Source organism: Lutra lutra, chromosome 14, assembly GCF_902655055.1.
Source record: "Lutra lutra chromosome 14, mLutLut1.2, whole genome shotgun sequence".
NCBI lineage: Eukaryota > Metazoa > Chordata > Mammalia > Carnivora > Mustelidae > Lutra > Lutra lutra.
Window position 1 is genome coordinate 59,088,817 of NC_062291.1, and position 21,551 is coordinate 59,110,367.

Sequence of the window (21,551 nt, forward strand, 5' to 3'; positions counted from 1 at the left end):
TCTGTTTATTCATTTTTTTATTACTAGTCTCCTCCTCAGTGCCCAATGGTCAGTAAACATTTATTTTTGTGTAGCACTATATTTGTTTAATGCTGACTCTTTATAGAGACTTTACTAATTATGGGCCCAGCACGCTTCCACTGCGCAACTCTGCTAGGCACGAGACTTTACTAATTATTATTTTGTTTTATCTCCACGGGTTTATAAGCTCAGACCAACAAACAAAAAACCATATGGTTGCAACCTGAAAGTTCCCTCCCAACCGTACATTAGCCACCACAGCGCGCCCCCGCAACCCCGCTCCCCAACACACACAATTGAGGTAGCCGGGCCCTGTGACTAAAAGCAACTGTGCCAGTCAGTTCTAATATTTGTGACTTACCTGGAGTCACATATGACCAGTGATACAATAAATACTTCATCCTCTAATCTATAGTGATTCTTTTGAAACACGGAAAGGGTACCATTGAGCGCCAAACTGTTCTCTTTTCTGGGCTTGGAAGCCTCTTGTCTCAGGCAGGGTTGAAAATGAGGGGAATGCAGGGCCAAAATAGGCAGAGGGAAGCAAACGGCAGGAACACTCACTGGCCTCAGTTGAATTTGCTTACTGTGGATCCAAGGGCAGGAATAAATCTGTAGGAAGAGTACTGGACTAGGGCACAGGGAAGCAGGTTCTAGAGCGGGTTCAGTATCTTCCTCTCCCCTCTACTCAGACTATCAGTTCCTCTGTTATAGGAGGTGCAACTGGATCTCCTCAAAGGGGAATCCTAGCTCTGACAGTCTATGAGCTAATGAGAGGAGTGTGACTTTTCTCTGTGACCGGGATGCCTGTGAAAAGGGTAACCCATGTAATATTTTTGATGAGCGCATCTTCTCGGGACTTAGTGGGATCTCTCAGATTGGCCAGTACAGTCACCCAACAAATCAAGATCTCTGCCCTTGCCAGTCTTCTTCAGCCTTCCCTTTCCTTCTCTTTCTTAGGGAAGTTGGTGTCCTGGGCAAATCCCTTCATTGTCACATAGGGATCAGCACCTAACTGCAAGTGCACTTCAGCCACTCCCTAAGAGATGGGTTCCTACTGCATCTGATCTCAGCCAAGACGCTCCCATCTGCTTTCAACATGTTGCATCTGACGTTAATTAATGTCTCCTATTAGCATTAAAAGAAAACAATCTGGAAAAATTCACTCTCAAGCAGAGTTCAAACAGGCCACAAGTAGATGTGGAATCTCAACTGTACAAGGTTTGTTAAAATAATAGTAATAAATAAATACATGTATACATGTATATGCAAACATGCATTTGTATATATGATTGTGTATATATAGATATGTGTGTGTGAGTGAGTGTAGTAAAGCCATAAGTCTGTGAAATGGGTCAAGAGAACAAAAACATGATTATTTCTGTCCAATTTATGTAATTACCTGGTTACAGAGAGAGGAGAAAAATTCTCCCAGTATGGAACAAGGTATGGTCAAAATACCTGAAAGACATGGAAGAGGAGTTGGGGATCTTTATCTCACACTTACTGGTAATGGGTTGAAATTCTGGTCCACCAGGTGATTATATCCATGGTCAAAAAATGAGTGTCGTATCACAACATCAATGCCCTGATTGGCCAGCATTCCTAAAGTGTTCAACCATCTAAAAAAGCATGAAAAAAAATGCTACATCAATACATCTTAAAAATTGCATATAACAAGCTCTGTAGGGATTGGCTAACACACATACACACATACACCAACCCCCACCATGAAATTTACCTAGTACTTTAAAGGAGATTATTGTAAGCACTGAGTACACAGCTGGAAGACATTTTAGGGATTATCAAATCTAACGTCTTCATTTTATAGGAAAAGAAACAGTTGCCCTTGGTCATAAAATATCTTGTGGCTAATGACTTATTTTACTCATGTAATACTAACAAAGAAAATGAATACCCTTGTAGCCACTTGTAAACCTAATTATCATCCCTCACCCGCTGGCCGTAGGACACACAATCACAGGAACATACACTCTCTACTCTCCAGTACTCAAACTCCCCTGCCTGCACCTTATCACTGGACAAGTACCTTTCATGTGACTCTACCTCACATACTCCTGTAACCCAGGCAAGAAGGGCCCAGCCATTAGCATCTCTCATATATCTCTGACAGCAGTCAATGCAATAATAATTTTCCTTGCTACAGTAATTAATCATGCAGAGCTTCAACTATACTACCATCACACACATAATGGAGGACCTGCATTGCTCACATGTTATCACATATCCCACTATGCCAAAAACCACTGTCTGAAGTGTGCTATCCTTCAAAAATATTGCCCTCTTGGTTCTTCTAACACCTACCACTAACTCTGCCTTTATTATTTATGCATTCAATTCGTTCACTCATTTACTCATCCCTTAATTTTCTCTTTGTATTCCTACTTCTGAAACTTGGGGAAATTTCTAATTTTAATAATATATATATATAATAAATGTGACTGAGAGCTTCAGTCTTATGGTATAAAAGATAAGGTGTTTCACAATCTTTCCTGAGCACACATGTGAGCCTTCATTTGTATCTCTTTCCCCCTCTTCTCTCACCCTAAACTCCATTCCCTGGTTCTTAGCCACATATAACTACTCTAGGCTGCCCAAACTCACCATACTTTCACATACTGACCTGAATCTTCTCACATATTTTAACTTCTGCTTAGAATTCTCTTTCTCTCCTCCTCTAACCGGTTCACCTCATCTGGCAAATTTCTTCCTATCTGTTCATCTCCATGTCAAGTGTCATTTCCTTCCAAACTCTGCTGTCCCGGCAAACAGTAGTACCTTCCTCCTCTGTACCTTACAGAACTCTTATTTATACCTTCTGTCAGCCCACGATAATTACTTCCTTACATCTCTGTTGTCCCCCAGTTGCTTAGGTGCTCACTGAGAACAGACACGTTTTAGCTTTGTACCCAAAATATCTATCTCAGTTCCTAGCACACTGTAGGTGCTTCATACTCTTTGTTAAGTTGAAATTGATGTGGATAAAATTAGATTCAAGGAACACTGAGAATCACCATTTAGCACACTAGGGACAAATTATGCATAACTATGATATCCCAAATTTGAAACCATATGGAACTCCAAATCAGTGACTTGTAGAGTTAAACTTTTTCTTTATTCGAATAAAGAACATTGCTAATTTTTATATTGTGAATGGACATTAACATTTTAAAATCTTTTTCCCATTGACAATTTTATTTTTTTCTCATAAAAACTAACATTTACTGATAATTAGAATTATAAAAACAAAATAAAATAAAGCAAAATGCAAAAACAGAAGTTTTAAGTCAAAAAGAAAATCTGACAATAATACAACAGAACTTTTGTCGTTGTTGTTGTTCCGACTAGGACATAAAATTACTTTTAGAATATCACATACCTAAGCTACTTGCCTTTATTATTTTTATTAATTTACTAACCCTGTGATATCAGGGTAACAGATTTAGTTATACTAAATATATAACTAATTAATTATATAACTAACTAATTATATAACTAACTAATTAGTATATACTAATACTGAGACACAGTATTAAATATCCTGGGGTAGAACTACAACGTAAATTCTGGGTCAATGCACTAAATCAGTGCTCTCTCCAGCAATGCAGCACCAATACGACAGGGTCTATATCTAACAAGTACCAACTCATAGAAACAAGTATGTCTCATCCACCCTTCTATCCCTATGCTTGCTGAACAAAGAAACAAAATGATGAGTAAATATATAATCACATCGAGCAGCAGCTGGATATCCATACAGGACTGTATTTTGGTATTTAAAATATCCCATTTGCTCAGTCACTCATTACTCATTCAACATGAATTAATCAGCTATAAATGCCAGGCCTTGTTCTCAGCATCAAGGATAGACACAAAAATGTTTGTGTGACTATGTGAGTCATTTATAAAGCACTGGGTATGTAAATACCTGCACTCATTTATAGGAATGGTATCAAATTCCTACTTGTGACCTTGATAGACCTTGTAACAGTGATCTGCAAAGAATATATTCAACAAACAAATGCTACCTGGTAAATCTGGGGGCTGGTGTTTTTGCTAGTACAGTGAGGTTTTGAAGGAACTCTAATGTGAGGGGGAAGACTATGCAACCTCCCTTCCAAACCTGCGTCCTATATACACATCCAGGGTCTGAAGCATTCAAAATGACTATGACCAGAACCCCTGCTTCCCTGTGCTTTTCAGAATGGAATGGTTAGAGGAAATTATCATCCTCTTCCTCTTGTGAATAATAAGCCCTCGGAGAGGGGAGATAAATGGTGTTCCAAGTCTCTCTTTCAGTGAAAAGTAGTGAAAAGTGGCAAGATGCCTTGTACATCCCACCAAGGATGCTACTGTAGCCAGCAGTTTCCATTCCACAAAAACGGATTGACTATTGACTGGGTGGCAGATACTACTGGGTGCTGGAGACACAGCAGTATGCCAAGGTTATGTCTGTAGTACATCAGAAAGTCTCAAAGCCCTGGCTAGAATCAAAAAGTTCTGATCCTTGCATAAATGTGCAAGTGTCCTTGTAAGCTCATCACTATGCCATATACTGAAAAACACCTGAAAGATGCCTTCTTCCCAAGGACTATTGCTAGCCTTTTGGGAGCTTCTTAGAATGTTTTATTCCCCCAACCCCACCACCCAGGAAGCTATTTATGCTCCTGGGAGAACTAGACTCAAAGGACACTTTGCTGGGTGCTGCCAGCAGAGGGGAGAGCAAATGGGTGATAAAGAGATAAGACAGAAGACCGGGAGCCAAGTGAGCTCGTTTTTAGCTGATCTGTGTCCACCACACATTGGATACCTGAACTACAACCTAATCCTGAACAACTATGTTAATCTGGGTTTGCAAAGTGACCTCAGAGAACTATGGAGATTTGGCTGGTGCTCATGAAAAGGCAGGTCTCTCTCCAGCTCCCTCCATGAAGGGCTGTATTATTTCCCATTTCACTTCATTCCCTGAAGGGAAGAATGTTCATGAAAACACTGAGGACAGCTGGGCTGCTTGCTGGCCCAGCAGCAAGTTCTATCTATGACGGCTGAGCAAAAGCCATTCCTCTGCTGGTTCTAAGAGGTCCCTATAGTCCTAACTGCCACTGGCTTCTTGCCAAGCTCCATGGCTCACAGTGAAACCTGGCAGGGAGTGTATTTTTGAAAGAAGACTCTCAGAACCAGTGTATCAAATGCTGATTCATCCATTTCATTCACTGGAACCATGCTCACCGCACAACTGCTCGGTGCCCCTCAGTGCTAGGTACTGAGAACATAGGCATGGAAGACCCAGAGTATCATCATATATTCTTTTAACCCATTATCTTCATCTGCATGTATCAGGATTCCATCTGCAAAGACAATCTGCCTGACTGCCCTGATTTGTTCTTTACAAATGTATTTAAGAAACTGCCTTAATGGAGGGAAAGTACATGTGTTTAGTTAGGAACAGCTGTTAGAAAAGAAACACAAAGCTGAGGACAGAGCTCAGCTCTTAGGCGGACCTTGCCACAGACAAAAAACCAGGGCCATGGGACTAGAGTGGCACAGGACAGGTCCCTTGGTGAATCCATGGTCCTGAAGGGTCTGTCCCTGCCACATGATGCTGGCAGGCCAGTCAGAGTCCCTTATGCTTCCGGTGTTAAGTTGTTGTCCAGATAATTGCAGAAGACTTCAAGTCCATTGTCCTAGAGTCTGCCTCTCCAAACCCTTGTGCATATTATTTCCAAAACCAACACAGGAACACAGGTCAGATGCTGTCTCTCTCTTCCTCCAAATTCTTCAGTGGCTTGCCACTGAGTATAGAACAAGGCCTTACTTCCTCTGCCTGGCATTCAACAGCCTTCCATAATTGGTGGAGAACCCCCCCACCCCTCATTGCAGTCCTTGCTACATTCCTGTAGCTCCTGAGGCTTTCATCACATGACTCGTTTTCCACCTCCTGTGCCACAGCCCATAATGTTCCTTCTGCCTCGAATTCTCCCCTCCACCATCATCACCATTCTCCACACGTAGAAATTAGAATAATCTTTCTATGTCTCCCTCAAATGCTACTTCCTCCATGAAATCCTTCCTTATCTTCCCTGTCAAGAGAAATTCCTGATTCCTTTGCCTGTCTACCACTTCTTTTTGTGGACAGACCATGTGAGGCAGAAAGAAAGATGGTCTAAGGTAGTGGCAAAGAGGCTAGACTCTGAAGCAGACTCTCTGGGCTTAAGCCCAAGCTCTCATATCTATCTATTGGGTGGTTGTAAAATAGTACTACCTGTCTCACTGGTTGTCAGTTATTAGAGAGAGCACTTCAGAAAGCATGTGACACATAGAGTTAAAATTATTATTAATACAGCACTGATCTCCTACACCTTTTCTTATCTCCTATCTCTGTTCCTCCAATCTTAACTCTTACCTATTTCCTAAGAATATGGTGAAAATTAGAGGAGAAATTGTATGTTGTCTGCATTGTCTTTGAACTATAGACATTAAATAAATGTCTTATGCCTATATGGTCACTCCTACTACTATTACTACTATCTTTGCTCTCATGCCTGTACCTGACACCTTGGTGTCTAGAGAAGTGACTCATCAGTGTTTGTGGAATGGGTTACACCCATTCAGAAAGGAGCAGATAAAGAACTTTCAGTGGGAAACGAACCTCCCCCCTCCAGTGGACAGAACAGTGAGCAGTACCACTTCACACCGCCTTTCTCTCCTCAAAGTCCCTGGGAGTGAAACTGCAAATGTTACTCACAAGAATCCCGCAGCATAGGAATCTGATAGGTTGTTTGTGCCTCCAGCCGAGGTGGTCACCACACCTTCAAGCCAAATCTTCTTTCCTGGGGTGTATGTATTAACCACCTGTTCACACAACAAAAGCAGAAGGGTATAGGAGATTTTTAAAAGTTGTTTGCAAGTGAGAAGGAAGACACATTCCCTTGAGGGAGTTCTGCCAATAGCCCGCTCCCAGGTGGTCACGATCTGTGTTTTTTCCATGATGATTCACCCCATACGGTGAGCTGGCATGCGCATGTGCGCACACACACCCAACACACACACCCAACACACACACAAGCATTAACACTGACATATGTCCACTCAAAGAAATGATCATTTTTCCCTAAGTAAACGCAAGTGAAAATATGACTGTTAAAACAACTGCATGTTCCAGGACGTAAGCTGACACCCTTCACTGGAGAGTATAAATCATGTGATGTTTCCATATTGACAAGTATCGAGAAGGATATTTTCTTAATACTCTGTTATGGCAGATCCCAGGATGAGTCTACTGTCCATACCTCAGATATCATAAATCATGAGGGCAGAAGTCAGTGTTTGGGAAAAATATTTTATAATCACCAGGGCATGTATGTATATTACAACCACATTTTGAAAGTAACTGCAGTAAGTATTTAGAAAGATCACTGATCCACAGGTGAGAGATTCCACCTCGGCGGCTTTCCAAGCAGAGGCAAAGCCTCTTATTAAGAGGTGAGCCTCCGAAATTTTGAAATGGCCCAGTCTCTGGTCCCCAAGTTGGAGGCTGGCCAGACTATCCAGATTAAGGCCCAGATGCCCCAGACAGTAGTCTGGCAGTACTTAGGGATAATGTTGTACTCTGGGAAGCCCCTGGAAGCAGAGCCTGAGACAAAAGCTTATCTATAGATAGTCAATTTGGGAAATAATAACAGGGAGCAGGAATGAGAGCTGGAGGACTAAATAAGAGAAAAGGTAAAACCAGTACCAGGATGTGTTTTCAAGTTGGCAACCACTGTTGGCAACTTGTACTCAACCCCATAAGGAACTTGGTAAGAGTCTTATGAACTATGTCTTGGAACTTTCTCCCAGGGGAATTCAAACAGAAGCATACTTATCCCTTGGCTCTTACAATCCAAAAGGTCAAGACTAGTTTTGGGACTGTTAACCTCTGCTCCTCTCCATTACCCCACTAAACTATGTAGGCATGAGTGTTGCGCAGGTTCCCTGAGATCTGCATCTCTGCCTTCGTGAAGTCCCAGAGCAGGAAATAAGAAGTGAGGTTGTACCGCATCCTATGGGTGCCAAGTTGGTGACAGCCTGTGCACCTGCCAAGCTCTGGTCCCTGCAGCAATAGTTAGTACAGGACATAGAAAACTGAGAGGATGTCAGTTATGCACAAGGGGAGCTGGATAAAGACAACAGTGTATTTAGATCCTATGGCCCAACAATTTTTCTCTCAGGCATACAAACCAAAAGAATTCTTCCTCAGCTTTCTAAGGAGACAAGCATGAGGATGTTCACTATGTCATTGTTCGTACAGGTTTGCGTTGCTAGAGGAATGGAAAAGTGAAAGGTGGTGGATACATACCATAAAACATTATGCAGCAGTTGGGAGCAATAGAATCAATGTAAATGCAGCAACATGAATTAGCTTTAAAGATTTAGTGGTGAGTTTAAAAAAATAGCAACAGAATGAGATTTATGTCACAATATTATTTAGGTAATTACTCATTCACCTCCACTAACACTAAGTAGTTTCTAAAGATACATGTCTCTAAAGGACATGTACCAAACACCGAAGGAAAGCATGCTTAAGAGGAAGGCGAATGTGAGGAATGTGAGCAGAGATTAGAGATCAAGGTGAAAATTAAAACAAAAACAAAAATTAAAACAAAAGGATTTGCATGAACTGCTGAGACTGTGCTGTAATTGAGAAGTGTGATTTTAATTTAATTCTCTGCACTTCAGACACCCAAAAAGAAAAAAATAATAATTTGAGATGTAGCATAAATGCCAGAACTTTCCTTTTCCCAAACCTGGAGGCAGACATCAGCAAACAATCATGCTCGTCTTTTCATCTCTCCCTAGGTATAACTTCTTGTCCTCTCCCTGCATCTATTTGAGTATTTGCATTATCTGAGACCTATTTTAGAATCAGGGTTGGCAAAGTGCTCAACCCTTTCAGGAGAAAGTGGTGAAAATATTTCACAAATTTGAGATGGAAGTAAGGATTGTGATCAAGAATGGAAGAAAGAGCCTGAAAACTGAAAGTGGAGGTCAAATTAGAATGTTATTAAAAATTAAGTACAAATTCCCCCTGTCCCCAGAAAGAGAAGAGTCATTGAGGATACCACAAGGTTGTTCTCTCTCCCTTCTCACTGCTCACAGTGCCCGACCCAACAGGAACTGGAGATAGTATTAATAAGAAAATAAGGAAAACACCTTAAATGATCAAAAGACAAAGCCATATGGTGAAACTGGATTGTGCTGAGGGTTTCCCTCAAAATGTAGGGTTACAAAAACTCTCTGCTCGTGAGAAACTGTGTGATTCCTTTATAGCTAACTAGTGTGGAGTGACACATTTGTGTTTTTCTTTTTTGCCTTGGGCTTCCAGGATATTCAGAGTTTAATTTTTGCTCAAAGACAGATATTAAAATAAGGCAGTTAGAGAATAGGGGTTAAGCAAAACAAAAAGGTAAAATTATAGTATGATGAACCTTGAAGTCATTAAGCCAAGTGAAAGAAGCCAGACACAAAAGGCCCCATGTTGTATGATTCTGTTACATGAAATGTCCAGAATAGGCAAGTCTGTAGAGACAGAAACTAGATTAGTAGTTTCCTAGGGCCAGAGAAGGGGAGGGGAAATGAAGGCAGTGGGTAATGACTACAAATAGATATGGGGTTTCTTTGGAGGGTGATGAACATGTTCTAAAATTAAATAGAGGGTTTCATAATTCTGTGCATACCTTAAAAACTACGAGGCTGCACACTTTTAAAGGGTATGCACAATTTCATGGTATGTGAATTTTATCTCAATAAAATTCGACTGTGTGTGAGTGTGTGTGTGTGTGTGTGTGTGTGTGTGTGTGGTGTCATCAGCAAAAGGAGAGGTAGAGTCTAACAGGCAGATAACTACTGTGGAATCAGTAATGTACCCTGAAGTTCTGGGTTTTGCCACACACTAGTTGTGAGATATGGGGCTTGTTATTTTCTGAACTTTCTTTATCAACATGTTTAGCCATGCACTGGGAGTAGAGGAAACTTAAGTTCCTTCTAAATACAAAATGTTAAGCTGATCCCCTTATCTCCTATTCCTCAACAGTCAAGAGTCTCTTTGACTATGTAAGTTAAAATTTCATAAAAAACAAGAAACAGAAAAAAAGAGTCAAGATGAAGGTAAATAGTGAGAGTGGTAGAAAAAGCCATTGGAGTAGATGAAATTACTTAAGGAGAATACCTAAAAATGAGACTAGATGGCTAAGGGTTTCCATTCCCAAACATTAAGGCATTATCAAATGCATTTATTCATTCACTCGACCAATACTTACTGGGTGCCTGCTGTATGCCAAACAGACTCTAGGGGCAGAAATACAGCAATGAGTGAAACAGAACAAAGCTCTGCTCTCTTTGGCTTACTATTAGTCCAGTGGAAAAGACTAACAATAAATAGTAAACAAAGAAATTTAGAAATAAAAAGAGCTAGGAAGAAAATGAAACAGAATAATCTGAGAGAAAGCGACTCGGCAGGAGGGGCAGGACTGGATACTTTAGATAGTGCTCAGGTCACCCCCCGAAAGGTGGTATCTGAGCCTAGACTTGACTGAAGATGGAACCAACCCCTGATGGATCTGTAGGAGGAGCTCAGGAAAAGGACAAGATATGGAAGCAGGACTGTTGTTTGTAGAACCAAGAGAAGGCCGTCTGGAGTACAGTGAGTAAGGGAATGTGGAATATGTGGCATTTAAGAAACAAAACAAATGAGGAAAGGGGAATGAAAGAGAGAGAGACAAACTAAGAAACAGACTCTTAACTATAGAGAACAAACCAATGGTTACCAGAGAGGAGGTGAGGGGGGGTTGGGGGAAATAGGGGATGGGATTAAAGACTACACTTATCATGATGAAAATAGAAAATAAAATAAAATAAAATAAAATAAAAGCAGTCTTCCTGCTGAGCAGGGAGCCCAACCCAGGGCTTGATTCCAGCACCCTGGGATTATGACGTGGGCCAAAGGCAAACACTTAACAGCTGAGCCACCTAGGCACCCAGTCTAGCTCTTTTAAATGAGGAATTGGTTCTGGGAAATGGTTGGATTTTTAAAATACCGTGTACATAAGATTCTGCAGGGACAGAGACACTGTATAAAGAGAAGTTCATCTGAATGCTCTTCTGACTTGCAGGGGGATTCATAAGTAAACAATTTATAAACTGCTATTATTGGTGAGGTAGCATTGAGGAGTGGTTTGGGGCATGGACTTGGCACTCAGATTGTCTATGTCTGAATCCTGATTCTATGGTTTACTCACTGTGTGACTTCTCTGAGCTTTACTTTCCTTAGTTATAAAATGAGAATAGTAATAATATCCATCTCTGTGCATGTTATGATATTTAAATGACCAAATTTTTATAAAGCACTTGGAAAGTTATCTGGCTTATTGGTAAGTTCTTAAAGTCAACCGAATGTTAACCTAGACCACTCGCCTTGTCTAAAGTACAAGAGTTGGTTGGGTTCAGGGAGCCTGGGTGGCTCAGTGGGTTAAAGCCTCTGCCTTTAGTTCAGGTCATGATCCCAGGGTTCTGGGGAGCTCTCTGCTCAGCAGGGAGCCTGCATCCCCCTCACTCTCTGCCTGTCTCTCTGCCTACTTGTGATCTCTGTCAAATAAATTAAAAAAAAATAAAATAAAAAGAGGTTCGGATCAATCTAACATTAGAGTTGGCTGCTTGTCTTTTGGATGTGTTTGTGGAGGTAGGTAATAACCCAGATGTGCTAACTAGAAGGAAAAGATCTACTTAAAATTTAAAAGGCACATGGATAATTCACATTAACATAATTAGCATTCAGAGTAGTTCATTTACCGAGTAGTTCATTTACTGACATTCAGCACAGGAGTAATTCCCGTCCTTCACTAGAGAAGCCACGTGAACAAAACACACAGTGAGGTAGGATTTTTATGTACAACTTAAACCAGCTTTTATGAGATGTTCTGCAGGGGAGAGATTTCTAGAAAGTATTAATACTAAAGGCTCTGGGACTAGTTGGTACAAAATCAACAAGGATTTTCTGAGCATTTGCTATTGGGGACATAGTGAGAGGTTTGATGAATTGTTTGTCTACGATGAGCAGAGATGACCATCATGGTGAAAGGTAGGGGAGGTACTGAGGCTGGGGGCTGGTTAGGACTGGGGAAGAAATCAACATGGGCAGAAGAGGAGAGAAAAAAAATCCAGAAAAGCACTTGGAACCAGCTGCAAAATTTCCTTAGAAAGTGAAACTCTAAGAAAGCAAGGGCTATAGTTCAACACTGTGGTTTTCTGAGTAAATATGATTCTCCCTGTGCTGGAAGAGAGAAAATTGGAGGACTGGAAAGAACAAGGGTACAGTTCCTTGTGAGAAATGATGTGCTAAAGAAGGTCATTTTAAGGAACACGTTGCCTGGGGACAGGGAAGAAGTACAAGTGTTACGATTACTGGAATGAGGGTAGAGAGGGGCTGGGTGGCGGGCTCTCTTTCAAGGGTTCTATTGTCCTATAAGACTTCTGCTCTTGGGCTCAAGTGGACAAGGGAACTGTGAGGCACCCACAGAACAGCTCAGCAAGTGGCCAGTGGCTGCTCCAACTCCTTGGGCCTGCTGGGGGCAGACTGATGTGAAGGGAAGCCTCCAACTCCCTTCCCTCCCATCTGAGAGGTTGAGGACATCAGAACTGTTCCATGTGGCTGTGTTGAGAGAGCAGGGGTGAGAGAGAAGAATGAGGAAAAACCATACTGATATATATATAAATATATATATAAATATATATATATATATATATATTTATTTTCTTTGAAGTTATATTTCCCCTGCCACTTTCTTTTTCTTTTTTTTTTTTTGGAAAGGTAAACGAGAAAACATAGGAAAATAACCATTTATGTGGCACATTTTCAAACCTGGGCTTCCTTTTCCTGTTTCTCCAAAATTGTGACCTAAGTCTTTAACAAAGACACCCAAGAGCCTGTTTTCAGCCACTGGTTGTGTAAGAGATGGTAGCCCTGTAACAGCAGACATGTTGTTTATGGTTATCCAAACCCAACACCTTCCTTAATGAGAAAGGAAGCAATAAAACAGGAATAGTGGACAGGCCAGCTGGGCTAATCAGCCCTGGCAGGAGGCCCAACCTCCGAAAGAACCTGGAGCCCATTAATTCCAGCATCTCATCTACTTGGAAATCAACCTTCCCCAGGACCTTGGGAAGAGCAGTAGCTCTCTGAGTAACCAGAACTGGTCCCCTAATCACTGGTTAGAAGGCAAATAGCTTCAGGAAGCTTCTTAAACCTCACCTATCCACAGCCCTCTTCTCGGTGGTACCTCTGCCTCTTTGTTTCTTATTGTATTGACTAGAGGTCCAAGTAAGAGTTCAATAATGTTTTTTCTGTCCATTCCTCTTGCATATTTTTGACTCTAACATACCTACTATATTAGAAGAGGAAGGGATCATTCCATTTTCACCCCTCCTTCCTCACTGTCCCTTGCTAAGTCCTGGATCTTATCATTTCTCCCTTGGTCTGCCACCTCTAATCTCTTCATCCACAAGGTCATCCTCCATGCTGCCATTTGTTAACTTGTAAGGTCCCTCCACAGCTTCAGAACTTTCACTGGCTCTCCATTATTGGCAGAAGCACTCAATCATGTGCTCACAGAAGTCTGTGCTGTTAGTTGGGATATATGCTATGTTAATACTGAACACAGCTCTCTAAGGAATGGTTTACTTAAAAATAAAAAGAATAGGGGCGCCTGGGTGGCTCAGTCAGTTAAGTGTCTGCCTTTGGCTCAGTTCAAGATCCCAGGGTCCTGAGATGGAGTCCCATATTAGGCTCTCTGCTCCATAGGGAGCCTGCTTCTCCCTCTGCCTCTGCCTCCCTCTCTCTCTGTCTCTCATGAATAAATAAAGAAAATCTTAAAAAAATAATAAAATAAAAATAAAAAGAATGGATTCTAAGATGTCACAATAACATTCTTTTCATTCACTGAAATTATGAAATGTTTCCCTAACTGGGAAAAAACGCTAAGGAGCCAGTAAGTACACACAACCCCTAGTCTGTTTTACTGATTTGTCCCTGGGAGTATGTTAGACATCACAGAATAATGATGAGAACCACCAGCCCTCAGGATACATGCCAGCTGCTTCATTTAACTTGGTATCGTAGACCCTTCACAACGACCGCTTAGCTGCCTCTTCTTCCCTCCCTTCCCACAAGACCTATGGTTCACCACACAGAGTGGACTTACCATTTTCCAACTACATGACCTTCTTTTAGGTTTTTACTGATTGCCTACCCCCCCTACCCACATCTCATCCGTATTACCTGATTTTTTTTTTTTTTTCTGGCTTATTTCAAATGTTACCTTCTCTGTAAAACTTTCCTCAAACCTTTAGAAAATTAACTCATTTCTCCTCTGGACTCCAAAGTTCTTCAAAACTATCTCTGACCTTGACCTTATTAAACTGAATTGTAATTTTCTGTTTGTCTATCTGTCTTCCCTACTATAATGTAAACAGCTTGAGAAAGCCACATTTTTTTTTCCTTTATAGATACCTTATAGAAGTAGCTAAGTATCTGGCATGTTGCTTGACAGTTACTTTGCTTATTAAATACCTGTTAAATAATATGATAATGAAATAATTTATTTGTTAATAAGTGGGAGATATAATATTTTACTGATGAAAAGGCCAAGTTTCAGTGAAGATAACTAAAACCTCAAAACCTTAAAAGCAAACACCAAACCATCACAATTCCAGTTCAGGGGTCTGTCTACTTTCTATTTGAATTTTCTCATTTGAGGAGACCCAGAACCTTCTGAGTGACCAACCTGCCTCATATTTAGTATGTCCTTCTTAGGTCAGACACACTGGGCTATTCTGAGCTCAGCTATTCCAATATCTCATCACATTCTTCCTGATTTATTTCTTCTGTCTGATGTACTTCCTGTCAGTTTCATTAATTTTTTTCTATATAATTTATTTTTATCATCTCCCTGTTCCGGAGTGCCACATTTACCCATTTTCTTTTGGTATCAGATCAATTTTTAATTTGTGGCTTCTGTTTCTATGGCATTTTAGGATTTAAAATTGCATTCTGTTCTTGTTATCTCCAACCACAGAAAAGCAACTGTATGTAATTGCAACAAAATGTAAAATTAAAATAAGAGCATACACAAAAAAGATAAAGTTCCAGGGAAGGCAAGGAAAGTATTAGCATATGCCAAAAAATAAGGTAGATTTCACAGAGTCCTGAAGTAAAGACTATGTTCAAGGATAAGTGCTAGCAGAGGGAGAGACTGGATAGCGGCTGCTTGCATAAGAATGACTCTTCTTCTCTTCCCAGTTCTTTTCCATGAGGAATCAACCCCCAGGCTTACTGGACGTCTCCCCACTGACAAGTCATAGTCAAACTCAGAAGTAACTTCCTCTCACTCAGGACAAACCCTATAATCCTCCCACTTCCATGTGGAAAATTGGAAGGTCACCACAAGTAGCCTCTTCTTCCTGAAGACGTTTTTTTGCTCTAAACCACGATTTGTTCTCAGGGCCATTCCTCTAAGTGTCCATGGGCAGCACATACCCACACATTGTCACTGCCTTGCACATAACGGGACCTCACTGCATTGACCAAAAGCCTGTGTGTATGAGACGTAAGAATGAAGTCCAGTGAATGAATGCAAATCACTCCCTGAAAAGCCCTGTCCTCTTCCACTAATATTGGGGTAATATATTAGACATTACTTAATATATAACTTTCATTTAATTTTTACTTCTAGGACACCCACTCCAGATTATATGAACTGATCATGGGGTCAAATTGATCTTCTTTCACCAAGAACATTCAGTATTCTTTAAAAGCCTTCCTAATCCTGGGACTTTAGGAATATAAATATTACATGGGCTGTAAGATAAATGGCTAACATGTATGGCAGATGCAGAAGAGTGTATTGGGTAAGAGTGTGAGTTCTGGACTTAGGTGGCCCTGGCCTTGAATTCTGATTTTACGACTAGTGGCCTTGAACAAATGACTAGTTTCTTCAATGAGCTAGTAATACATGATACAGTCAATAAATGGCACTGTAACCTAAAAGATAAATACGGTTACTATATTTCTGCAAATTAATAATGCATTTTCCACATTTTAATGGCTTTGAAATCAGAATGTTTTTCATAATACCAAAAGAAACTTGCCAGCTGTTTACCCTATCTCCTATCTGCTCCCCCTACAAGCTATTAATAAGTTTATGGTACATTTTATAATTGTTTCTGTTTAAGAATTAAGGAGATACAGGGGTGCCTGGGTGGCTCAGTGGGTTAAAGCCTCTGCCTTCGGCTCAGGTCATGATCCCATGGTCCTGGAATCAAGCCCCGCATAGGGCTCTCTGCTCAGCAGGGAGCCTGCTTCCCCCTCTCTCTATCTGCCTGCCTCTCTGCCTACTTGTGATCTCTGTCTGTCAAATAAATAAATAAAATCTTAAAAAAAAAAAGAGTTAAGGAGATACAGTTCATAAGATGACAACAACTAAAACTTCGGAGCGCTTTTGTGGTAAACATGCCTTTCCAGCTAGATGCCCGTATTTATTATTAGTGTCTTTTATATGAAAGAGAAGAGTCGAAGATCCCTTGGGTCATACTGCTCATTTGCAGATACACAGCCAAGTGGCGTCAAAGAAACTAATTTACTGGGAAGCTCGGGAAGCTCAAACTTCTAGCTTCCTACTCTCCCAGGCCTCTGCTGGTGTCCCAGGTAGGGCCCTAGAACTGGGTTCATGTGATCAGATATACTTCTATCTATTCAACACTATACTACACAGTTAGCAGCAGATTAGTTTCTCCTGCATGAGAACAGCTGAGATAGCAAATCCAAATGTGAATGAGAAGAAGACACTACTTTACTTTTCTTGTACTTCTACCATTTTACACTGCTCATTTACTTTCTCCATCCTACTTATTCCCATCAGCTAACATTCATTAAGTACCTGCCAAATGATAGGCATTATGAAAAATAGGCACTGGCATACTGAAATGAGCCTTTAACATTGCTCAGTGAATGGAAGAATCAAAAACTGATTTTTGTGGTGGTACTGCTGTTCCTAGCCTAGTAGTGCCATTTTTATTTTCTTATTTCTTCATTAAGAGAAGATTAACAGGGGCGCCTGGGTGGCTCAGTGGGTTAAAGCCTCTGCCTTCGGCTCAGGTCATGATCCCAGCGTCCTGGGATTGAGCCCCACGTCAGGTTCTCTGCTCAGCGGGGAGCCTGCTTCCTTCTCTCTCTGCCTGCCTCTCTGCCTACTTGTCATCTCTGTCTGTCAAATAAATAAATAAAATCTTAAAAAAAAAAAGAGAGAGAGAGAAGGTTAACATTATCATTTTCTTCATTTTTCTTTTAGTTGTGCTTTTAGTTATTCTGTAATCCTCAAGAATCACTGCTATTTTTATTCCCTTCCCCTTTCATGTCCTAAGAGGCTCAAATAAGTGGGTAAACCAGAAAAGCTTCTTTTTTGATCTATTAATTACTTCAAAGAGATTAAATATTCTTCTGCTTCATACTTCCTTGAATCCTGTAACTAATGTATACTGGAAAAATAGGCCTCAAAAGAATTCATCTTAATAAATATTATAGTCAACCATAAGCAATGATATTAACAAAAGAACAATCATGGTCATAACATGAACCAGACAAATCATTCTCTCTACCATATATATTTAACACTGCTAGTCCTCTGTTCGCATGCTCAGAACTGAATAAATTAGAACGTGTCTGTCCTTCAGGTATTAACCTAAATGTCACTTCCTCTGGAAAGATTTCTTGGTTTTCCCTTCTTTCACACACTGAAGTAGATATTTTCCACCATGGGCTTGCATGGAATGGATGTGAGCACTCACAGAGCACCCTAGACATCCCTGTTACAAGAGTCATCACATCTTATTATCATTGCTTGCTTCATTAAGTGTTTTTCCACTAGACCACAAGGTCTAGGAGGACCCACCATGCAAGTCTTGCTCACCATTTTATCCTCAGGGGTCTGGAAAAAAAACTAAGAATGTTATAAACAGTTGATAAGTGAAGGAAAGAAAGGAAGAAAGAAGGATGGAAGGAAGGAGTTTTTCAAATATTAGGAAAGCCAATTGTTTGGTTTATTTAGTATTCAAAATGCAATCATATGGACAGTACTTTTGGAACTACTTCCTTTATGACTGGGATTTCACCAACTCCTTCCTGTGCTTATTGAATTGCTGAAAATAATATCAAAAAGTGTTATTTCCTCCTCTGATTCCTCTAGGAGATGCAGACACAAATCATAGAGTCTAAGTGACTTAAGCCAGAATGGTTCTTCTTGGTTCTTATGTCATTGTTTTGGAGTCAGACCAGGTATCCACACTATACCATCTGCACTGTATCCTAAACATCACTTACTTTCCCATCTGACTCTTGCTTACATTGTGAGATTCTCAACTCTCCCCTGATTCATCTCCCAAAGTACAGATGATTATCCCTATGCTAATGGAAGGGAGAAAATGTGTAGATCATCTAAAAGAGTGGCTTGTCCAAACATTGTCTTTTTTTGGCTTTCAAATACATAATATAGATTTTCATATACGAGAATTTGCCCACAGCTCAGAAATTCTTCTGTAAGTGGCAGTCCAAATTTGAAAACCACAGCTGTTTTTAGCAATTGAGTCACTGCCTTTCAGATGCCAAAAATATCACCTACCATATTCCCCAAGGTTCAAAGAAAGAGAAAAGAGGAAAAAAAGCAAAGAACAAGTTGAGGATAAAGGTAGCCAGAAGCTTCTCCAGTCATACAAATTATTATTAAAAATAACTACAATAGTGCTCACTTCAGCAGTTCATACATTAAAAATTGGAATGATACAAAGATTAGCATGGGCCCTGCAAAAGGATGACACAAAAACTTGTGAAGTGTTCCATATATTTTACTGGAATAAAAATAAAAAGAAAAGAAAAAAATTAAAAAAAACTAAACTGAATTAACAATAATATTAGCAATAAGAACTAGCATCTAATAGCAATTAACAAAACAGGGCCTCATGTGACTTTCGTAATCTCCCTAAAAGGGAAAGATCATAGTATTCTTAGCACCCTCATTTTACAGATGAAGAAACAAAATTAGAGAGGTTAAGTGAATAATACTTGACTGATTCTAAAACATCTAGGAATAGCATATATATGGCTCAGATATTTAACACAATTTAGAATAGTGTAAACATGGCCGATGCCCCAGACCAGAATTTCACTGAATAAATATAATCATTCCCTCCATAAACTAGCCCCATATAAACCCTTGCAAAAAGAAAATAAAGTAAATCTATCCTTCCCTTAAGAAACTCATAATTTAGAAGCAAACTCTTACAAAATAGTTGTTATTAAAATAGAAAAGCTTTTAAACCCAGAAATGGCACATTCAAACAGTTCTCAATTTGAAAAACAATAAACAACAATCATCAGCTGTGAAAGGGAGCTCTGGACTATACTATTTTTCTACCCTGGTTCCCACAGTGCTGACGTCCAGCTGGGACCCTGAGACCTTTTCATTGCTTACCCCCAAACTCACTCCTTCCCAGGGGACATTTACTCACTTTCTGAATTTTCCTAATCTGGTCAGAGAGTGTGTCTAACAGGCGAGTTTTCAGGAAGTCCATCACCTTGACCACCCGGCCATCAATGTAGCAACTGGAATAAAAATAAAGTAAGAATCAGGTAAAATCTCGAGCAGGAGACTATAAATACACTTCTCTAGCCAGAGGTCTCTGTCGCCTGAGGAAGCAGCTCAGAGTTCATCTGGGCTTTTACATCCTAAAAAGTTTTGACCCTGGGTGCTTTTCAAACAAGTAATACAGTTTTTATCTTCTTCATTTCTACCTCCATTTGTGGCATATATGGTGATTTTTTTCAATCTTTGTCACATAAAACTGCACTGTTTGCTCTGTAGGAGCTGACAGGAATCTCTAATACAAATTAAGTAATGGGGGAAATGTTACTTTTTTTCCCCCTAGGAAGAGTAATTTAACACCCATACCATACCACCCTTACCCCCACCTTAAACTAATAAAGATATGTGAGAGGTTTAGAAAGAATATTCAAACATTTTTATGGGTTTCCACACCTTTTAATAAGGAAACAAATCCCAACCACAAAAATCTGATTTAGTATAGTGAGTGGTTCTCAAAGGTTTCATCTCTAGCTCACCTAGTAGTCAACCTTCTCCGACCACCTCCAGAGTAAAGAAATGGATGAATGAATGAATGAATGAATGAACAAATAAATAAATCAGATAGATTAAATCTAGGTGCACTCTCTTAAAATAAGTTTTGCATTCACTGGGTATGGTGGTATGGGTTTTATTAGGTTGCTTAGGTGTAACATCAAGTTGTGATGAAAATGTTGTGAACTTTTGACCAAAACAGGTCCATCCAGCTTTGTGAGGCCCTCTTTGTGAATCTTTACTCTGAAGACTAAGCTGAGACTGGCCCAGGTTTAGGTGACCTTTATTATCTCAAACTTCCCCACTCCCATCTTTATAAAATTCTGAATTAAATCAACTGAATTAAAATAAATGCCTATGATTCCTGAGTGCCTTTTCCAGTACACTCAGATCTCCCCAGCTGATGGAATAGATAATGATAGATTATTTCATTTTTAATAAGCTATCAATCTATTAGTATGTATGATAGAACTATGTGAAAATTCTTTTTAATGTTAAATCCCCATACCAATAATGATGTAATAGAATGGTTAAAAAAACTTTTTTAAAATTTCATTTATTTATTTATTTAGTTGAGAGAGAGAGAGAAAGAGAGAAAGCAGTAGCATGAGGGGCAGAGGGAGAGGGAGAGAATCTCAAGGAGACTCCAAGCTGAGTGTGGGGCCCCATATAGAACTTGATCTCAGAACCCTGAGATCATGACCTGAACAGAAATCAAGTCAGATTCCCAACTGACTAGGCCACCCAGAAGTCCCTAAAAAAGTTTTTTTTAAATTGCTTTAGCTGTAGTGAGTGTGGGACATGAGTTCCACCCACTCAGCCTTCCCCTTAGCCCCCTTCACCACCTCAGACATTTCCACAGAATCCAATGTTTAAATTACTGGTATGCTGGAAACAACATAGATTTTGGACCCAGAGATATCTGAGTTCAAATTCCAGATCAGTTATTTACTATCTATACGACTTTAGACAAGATATGTGGCCTCTGTGGGCCTCAGTTTTTTTATTCTTTTTTATTTTTATTTTTTAAATTTTTTTTTAAGATTTTTTTTTTTAAGAGTTTATTTATTTAACAGAGGGAGAGATCACAAGTAGTCAGAGAAGCCGGCAGAGAGAGAGGAGGAAGCAGGCTCCCTGCTGAACAGAGAGCCCGATGTGGGGCTCGATCCCAGGACTCTGAGATCATGACCTGAGCCGAAGGCAGAGGCTTAACCCACTGAGCCACAGGCGCCCCAAGATTTTTTATTTATTTATTTGACAGACAGATCACAAGTAGGCAGAGAGGCAGGCAGA

The 21,551-nt window shown here is 40.1% G+C and overlaps 1 protein-coding gene and 1 non-coding gene across 4 annotated transcripts in view; one reads left to right on the forward strand and one right to left on the reverse strand.

The window, feature by feature from the left end:
- The window catches only part of HPSE2 (heparanase 2 (inactive)), a 675,922-nt gene that overhangs the window by 143,640 nt on the left and 510,731 nt on the right, over positions 1-21,551 (reverse strand). For all 3 annotated transcript variants that reach the window (XM_047703040.1, XM_047703039.1, XM_047703038.1), the window contains 3 exons: positions 19,633-19,726; positions 6,788-6,894; positions 1,529-1,643 (listed from right to left, as the gene is read on the reverse strand). In XM_047703040.1, coding sequence (XP_047558996.1) covers positions 1,529-1,643; positions 6,788-6,894; positions 19,633-19,726 — 316 coding nt within the window. The remainder of the gene's footprint in view (positions 1-1,528; positions 1,644-6,787; positions 6,895-19,632; positions 19,727-21,551) is intronic.
- On the forward strand, positions 18,866-18,970 carry LOC125085345 (U6 spliceosomal RNA). Its single transcript, XR_007122876.1, has one exon. It is a non-coding gene; the product is annotated as a U6 spliceosomal RNA (small nuclear RNA).